Source organism: Heterocephalus glaber, unplaced genomic scaffold, assembly GCF_053883595.1.
Source record: "Heterocephalus glaber isolate CG9 unplaced genomic scaffold, H.glaber_assembly_v1.0 deba00000281, whole genome shotgun sequence".
Lineage (NCBI taxonomy): Eukaryota > Metazoa > Chordata > Mammalia > Rodentia > Bathyergidae > Heterocephalus > Heterocephalus glaber.
This window is the reverse complement of record NW_028258139.1, coordinates 7,477,397-7,484,732: the sequence shown is the minus strand read 5'-3', so window position 1 is coordinate 7,484,732 and position 7,336 is coordinate 7,477,397. Positions and strand designations below refer to the sequence as shown.

General features: G+C 52.1%; 1 protein-coding gene across 1 annotated transcript; it reads right to left on the bottom strand.

The window, feature by feature from the left end:
• Cebpd (CCAAT enhancer binding protein delta) lies at positions 1 to 1,257 on the bottom strand. The gene has a single exon (XM_004837544.4). It carries the CDS (start codon positions 1,189 to 1,191, stop codon positions 379 to 381), a length of 813 nt encoding a protein of 270 aa, XP_004837601.1. The 5' UTR covers positions 1,192 to 1,257; the 3' UTR covers positions 1 to 378.
• Positions 1,258 to 7,336: the final 6,079 nt, after the last annotated feature.

The window sequence follows — 7,336 nt, the reverse complement described above, 5'->3', positions numbered from 1 at the left end:
TGATTTTAAATGCTTTATTCTTACAAATACTGTAAAAATTCATGTAAAAAAGTGAGCATGCTCAGTCTTTTAAAAACCTTTATCTACAATACAAAGTTTGTCTTGAAAGTCATTTTCTTTTTACAAATGTACCTTAGCTGCATCAATAGGAGTAAGATGTAGAAAAAGCTACCATTATAAAAATAATTTAAGGGAAAATAAACACGTATAGCTTCTCTCGCGGTTCAGTGGCGGTTAAGTCCAGCCTGTAGCTTCCTTTCGCTCACTCGTCCCAAAGAAATTGCAGCCGGCGCCGGGCGGCTCTCGCGGCTCCCGGGCCGTCGGGGCTGAGGTATCGGTCGGTCGTTGGTGAGAGTCTCTCCCGGCCCGGGCCACTCGTTACCGGCAGTCGGCGGCGCCGGCGGGGGGCAGGAAGGGCGGGCTAGGCAGCTGTTTGAAGAACTGCCGAAGGCCAGCCAGGTCCCTCGTGAGCTGCTCCACGCGCTGGTGCAGCTTTTCGTTCTCGGCCGACAGCTCCACCAGCTTCTGCTGCATCTCCTGGTTGCGCCGCTTGGCCTTGTCGCGACTCTTGCGAACCGCGATGTTGTTGCGCTCCCGCCGCTGCCTGTACTCAGGGCTGCCGCGGTCCGGGCCCCTCTTGCCGGCGCTCTTCTCTCGCGCAGGGCCGGGCGCGGGGCTCGGCCCCGGGCTGCTCCGCGGTGGCTCCGGAGACGTGGGCGGTGTGGGTTGAGAGGCGGCCGCCAGGCTCACCACGGTCTGCGCGCACGCGGCCACCTGCGCGGGCAGCAGCGAGCCGGGAGCGTCCCTGTCGCCCCAATCTGGCTCGCGCTTGAGCAGGCGCGGGACGGCGGGGCCGGGGTGTCGCGCGGGGCCGCCGGATAGAAGCTCCAGGCCGCCCGCGCTGCCCGCGCCGCCCGCCTTGTGGTTGCTGTTGAAGAGGTCGGCGAAGAGCTCGTCGTGGCACAACTCCAGGGTGGGCACGGCGGCAATGGAGTCAATGTAGGCGCTGAAGTCAATGGCGCTCTCGTCGTCGTACATGGCAGGGGTGGGGGCGCCCGGCTCCCCCAGGGCTCCCGGCTCGACTCCCCGGCCCAGCTTGCCCGCCCGGCCTGGCTCGTAAAAGGGTGCGGGCTCTGCGGACCAGGGCGCGCCGCGCGCGGGGCCGTCCAGGCTGAAGAGCGCGGCGCTCATGGCGTCGGGCCGGGCTGGGTCCAAATGCTGCTGTCACCTCGCCGGGCCGGGCCCCGCCGCCTTTTCTAGCCCGGGCTGACGCGCACGCCCCGCCCCGGCTCCGGCACCGCGGGGGCGCCCCGGGGGCGGGGGGCGGCAGCGCCCCGGGAGCCTCCGCCCCCGCCCCGAGGCACCCCGCCCCTTCCCCGGGCGCACCCCGTCCCTGCTCTCCCTCGAGCCCCTCCGCGGCCCGGGATCACCCCCCGCCGGCACGAGGAGAGGGAGCGCGGAGCTGCCCGCCCCCGCTGGCCCGGCCCGACCCGACCCGCTGCTGGGAATGACCCTCCCTCTGCCCGCACTCGGGGGCCTTCCCTCCTTCCTGTTTGTGGGGTTTGGAGTGTCCTTCTTCCTCCGTGCTGGGAGCGAAATCAAAACCAGAACTTGGCCCCAGCGCGCGCGTCCCAGGCGCCTCCTGTTGCCGGAGAGGAGCGAGAACCCGGGGGGGCGGGGCTCCCCCGGGCCGCGAGACCCCAGCCCCGGAGCCTCCGCTTCGGGGACACATGGAGGAAACGGCCCGGGGGCACGCGTCGCAGGAATGATCTCCAGCCTCGGCCTCGTCTTGGGAACTGCATTCCGCGCTCAGCACGCAGCGTTGGCGCGGCGGCAGGCGGCCTCTAACCCACACGTCCGTCCTGAGCCTGCCGGCCCAAGACGTTTCAGGGAATGCACGCTCGCTCTCGTTCCCGGTCTCGGGGGTCCTGGCGCTCAGGTGGCCCCGGAGCTTGAGGCTCCCCACGCAGCTGATGGGTCCAAACGAAGGAGTGGGCAAGACGCCCTAGCTAAGATAGCAACCCAGGGGGGAGTGGCGGACCCGACACCACTTCTACACCCCCGGGCACCCTAGACACAGGCCACCCCAGCGCGCGGGGAAGCAGCCACCTTTCCTGAACCCCACAACCCCTCCGCGCTCCCAGCGAGCTCGCCCGGCGCTGGCGTTCCTTCCAGGCCCACTAAAGAAAGCAGTGCCACCTGGTGGCGGTGTCTTGCTTTCGCCGGCTTCCTAGTTCAGGCTCTTTTTTCCTGGTTATTCCTAAAAGAGGTGCTCTTGAACCTGAAGTAGTTGGTTCTTTTCTTGGAGAAAGATAAATTTTACATCAGTAGCTAAAATAGGGTAGTAAATGCAAGTGCAAATGTAAAATGAATATATGAAAAGACGTAAAAGCCAGGCGCCGTGGCTCGTACTTCAGTGAAGTCCCCAGCTACTCCGAGGCTAAGGCAAGAAGTCTCTCGATCCCGGAGCCGCAGGCGGCCTGGGCAACACAGAGAGACGCTGTCAAAACACAGCAGCAGTAAGGACAGGCGTTGTTCGATAGGTTTCCTGCAAATTGGGACAGGCCTTTGTGGGCAAATCCATGTTTTAAATCTGGCCCTCTTCAGACCTGGCCTCCTCCACGCAGGTCTTCCTTCACTTAGTTTCTCGGAATTGAACAATATGCACTCCACACGCTGCAGCATAGCTTCTGCGCTCAGTTCCACAGGTAATGCCTAACATTAGATGTAGATGCTACACTTAATTACCTATTAGGGATAAAGCCCGGGATTGCATTTAGTGGGCTTATGCAATGGGCTCATGCACATCCAGAGAAAGGGCCTCGGACAAATATTTTCTGGTTCCTGCACATGTGTGCGTGTGTGTGTGTGTGTGTGTGTGTGTGTGTGTGTGTGTGTTACCCCGCCCCCGCACCTCCTTTTTAGGTGGTCTCCCTAAATGGCCCAGGGGGGACTCAGTCCTTAACTCCCACACAATTAAGGCCCTCAGGGAACACAGAATGTTTTTATAGAATTAACCAATCGCTTCTCGGTCTTTTGGCTAAGATCAAGAGTAGAATCAATCACATCCTGGGCTGGGGATTTAGCTCACTGGTTCCACCGCCTGCCTCGCAAGCACAAGGACCAGAGTTCGATCCCCGGTACCAAAAAAAAATAAAAAAAGAATTAACCGCATCTTCATGAAGTCAACTGAGAGGCTATTTTCAATGAGATGATCACTATTTCTGATAAGAGTCCAGCTATGGTAATGTTGTCTATTTATTAAAACTAAATTAACAGTGATGACACTGAAACGCCTTAGCGGAAGGTAGGGAGCCCCTGGCCGGCTGGAGCTGGGCTTGAAAGAGACGCGAGGCCTGAGGGGGGGGGGGGGGGCTGACCTCCGGGAGTTCTCGGCAGAGCTGTCCGAAGAGGAGTGAAGTCAGGAGGCACCCTGGGAGCTTTGGTTCCCCTGTGCTGCGGGAACCTGCCGGTGTGCAGCGCAGTTGATGTCCCAGCAAAGTCCGTTCCATGTGCACGTCAGACACAGCTCAGGGTTCAGGAGTCCCTGGGGCTGGACCGCCAGGGCCTGTTTACTGCTGCGGTGGAAGGCCAGTCGGCCACAGCACAGCTTTTGGGGTCCCCATGGGCAAACTTTAGATCGCGTCTGAATCGTTCTGCTCTAAATTAAATGCTGAAAACGCGAAGTGTTTTTGCAAAGTTCTAGCTAAATCGAAATATGAACAAAAGTTTCCAGAAAGGGTAAACATTGTTGACTTTCGAGCCCTCTTTTTTTTTTTTTTGTACCGGGGATCGAACTCGGGTCCTGGCACTTGCGCAGCAGGCAGCGAAACCACTGAGCTAAATCCCCGGCCCTAGCGCCCTCTTAAAATCATCGTTCTCAACTATCAGATTACATTGTTTACCTTCTGCCTTAGGGCTAACTCTGTGCCTTATTTTTCTGTTTTGTGTCAAGATACCCATGCATGTGCATTGTACGTTTATTTCCAAAAATGTGGACTTTTAAAGAAAAATCTCCCGGTATCTGTGTTTGAAAAAGGGAGGACAAGGTCCAAAAGAGTAAAAGCAGTGGGTATTCAGGCCACTCATACCCATGTTTTATTAAGCACCTACTGTGATGGGTAGAAATTTTTGTATCCAGGATGTGAGACTGGACCTCCAAACTGCCAAATCGGGCTGAGGACAGGTATTTGATTCTGTGGGTTGTGTGTCCCAAATGCCATTTACTTGCTTATATCTTCTTATTAACACATGCATAAGATTATTAAAACCAATGCCTGAAAGAGATTAAGTTGAAAGTACTTAAATACACTCAAAAAAAGTAAAAGTGCAAAACAGAAATTTTAAGAATTTGAGAGGAACAACATTGCCAAAATTGGCAGAGAAAACTTCAGGGCTCCATCCTCCAACGTAAACAACTAGCAAAAAGCTGTCGGAACCGCCTTTTTCAGAACTCCAGAATCTTCCCACGACCTTACAACAATCGGACAAAGGCGTACTGAAGAAAGAAATTGCTCAGAACCAGGCATGGCAGCACACACCTGTAATCCCAGAACTGGAAGGCTGAGGTAGGAAGATCGCTGCAAGTTCGAGGCCAGCCTGTGCTTCACAGTGAGATCAAAGACAATCTGAACTACAGGGCTGGGGAGTTAGCTCAGTGGTTCCGGCGCCTGCCTCGCAAGCGCAAGGACCTGAGTTCAATCTCCGGTAACCACCCCCCCCCCCCCAAAAAACCTGAACTACAGAGCAAAACCCTGTCTCAAAAAAGAAAAAAAGGAGATTTAGCTCAATGGCACTATGCCTGCCTTACAAGCGCAAGGTCTTGAGTTCGATCCCTGGTACAAAACAGAAAGAAAGAAAGAAAAGAACAAGAAACTGCAGTGGCAGTAAGAGCGCTGTGCCATTTTAAATTGCCTGCTTGCCACACTGTGTTCTCTAGATGGCTGGCGGCCTTTACCATGGCAGTAAACTCCTAGGGCAAGTCACTAGCAGGGACATCACAGATTTGTTCCCAAAGAACCACTGGCTACCCATTTGGACTTGACCAAGGGCACCCTAAGGAAGTGAAAAGGGGGTGACATTTGAGCTTTCACTGAAAGCACATAAGAGCAAAACTATTGGCTGCAGCAGTCTGACAAGCAATAGGAAGATCAAACATTCAGGGGAGGAAGAGGAAATGTGGGGAATAGGGGATTTTAAAAGCTCCTGGGCTGGGCATGTAGTTCAGTGTTGGATCACTTACCTACCATGAGGAATCCCCAGTACCTGAGGCTCAATTCCCAGCACTGCAAAAAAAGAAAAAGGTTTTTTTTTTTTAAAGTTTCGACACTTACCAGAGAATCAAGAAGGCTGTATGCATGTGTAGGGGAGGCTACACGTTCAGAAAGGCCCTGAGAAGACCCTAAAACTTCACCTGTAGCTGACCTTCAGGCTGCAAGCCTTCAGGAAAAGAGAGCTAACACAGAATTATAAGCATAGGACCAGGGATTTAGCTGAGCGGTTCCGCCGCCTGCCTCGCAAGTTCAAGGTCCCGGGTTTGATCCCCGGTACCAAAAAACCAAAAACAGAATTGTAAGCATTGAAGGGGTCCCCAACACACAGGCAATTTGTAAAGACTGGGAGAGTGTTTTGCTCCTTCCTTTTCATGGGGCGGGGCGCTTTAGGCCTTTAAAGAAACTGTTTTTGTTGTTGTTGTTTTCCGGTACCGGTACCGGGTATGAACTCGGGTCCATGCGCTTGCGCAGCAGGCGGCGAAACCACTGAGCTAAATACACGGCCCAGAAACTGTTAAAATACCAAACTCTAGGTAGAGGTGTGAGTCTTGATTTACAGATTTATCGCACTTTAATACTTAAAACGCCTGGTATTTGAGAAAAATTTATGAAGCCAGCAAAAAAGAAAAGAAGAAGAAAAATCTGGGTGTGGTGGTGCACAGCTGTAATGCCAGCACTTGGGAAGCTGAGGCAGGAGGATCATGATGAGCTGGGCCAGCCTAGGCTACGAAGTGAGTCCAGGGCCAGGCCGAGCGAGACCCTGTTTCCAAAAAAGAAGAAAAAGGTCAGCACACTTGAATAAAAGACAACTGAAACTATGCAGTCAGGAAATCCGAAAAGGAAGAAAAATGCATGGACCCTGAGAGTCCTGTGGAACACTGTCAGGTAGACCCCATGTGCACAATGAGACAGACGGAGGAGAGAAGGAAAGAAGAGAGAGAGGAAGCGGGGTCAGGAAAAAAACACCCAACGAGGGGGTGCAGGTTGTGAGGGCTCAGGGAGAAGAAAAAAGGGATGGAACAGTGTGGCATAGGGGATTTTTAGGGCAGGGAAAACTATTCTGAGAGGCACTACGATGGTGGACACGGCACAGTACGTTTGTCTAAATTCACAAAATTCGTAAGAACATCCACATAGACTTTTTTAGACTTTGATGGCAGGTCACGGTCAGTTCGTCAGCTTTAACAAATGTGACCCATCAGGGTTGTTGCTTGTGGGGAGGCCATGTGTGCAGGTGTATCTGTGTTGAGGGGCACGCAGAAATTCTCTGTACTTTTCATTCACCTTTTTTCTGTGAACTTAAAACTCCTCTAGGAAGGGGATGTACCTCAGTGGTTAATCTCTTACGCAGCACAAGAAAGGCTCTCACTGGGGGAGGAAAAAAAATTTTTTAAACTGAAGTTTTACGAAAAAGCAAGGCAACAAATATACTCTGACATTCTGAGATTTAAATATGAGAGGAAACCTGGGGGCTGGGTTTGTAGCTCATGGGTAGGGTACTCGCCGAGCACGCAGGAGACCCTGGTTTCCATTTGCAGCGCAAAACAAAACAGGAGGGAAGGGGGGAGGGGGAGGAGGGGGAGGAAGGGAAAACCTCTTTTCCCCTAATAAAATGCAAAAACTGTTAAGTTAAAAGCCACAACAGTGTATTTTTTCTCCAGTAGTTCTTTAAAAAACAAACAAACCACACACTTTATTTCAATGTAATACAAGTAGATATTAATAAAGAAAATATTTTTAAAACAGTCTTCTTACTTCTATGAAAAAATAAAGCAAAATTTCATAACAAATTCATTAGAGAGTAACATTAGTTAATACACTGTGTACCATAATCTTAAAAGAATGGCCAAAATGTTAGAGTATAGGTCATAGACAAAAAAAGACTCTGACAAAACAGAATCAAATAGATACAGCACAAAACTTTCTTTTCAGTGAACTAAGAGGACCTAGCAGTATAAATGAAACAAATTAGCATATATATTGAAATATTTTTGAAACCACAGAATATATAATTTGGGGAATTATTAGAACTTCTCCTACTTCCTATTTCCCTATCTTCTTTT

Bases quoted from the DNA above. Each gene is read 5' to 3' on its own strand.
- Cebpd (XM_004837544.4), bottom strand. From the start codon at position 1,191: ATGAGCGCCGCGCTCTTCAGCCTGGACGGCCCCGCGCGCGGCGCGCCC.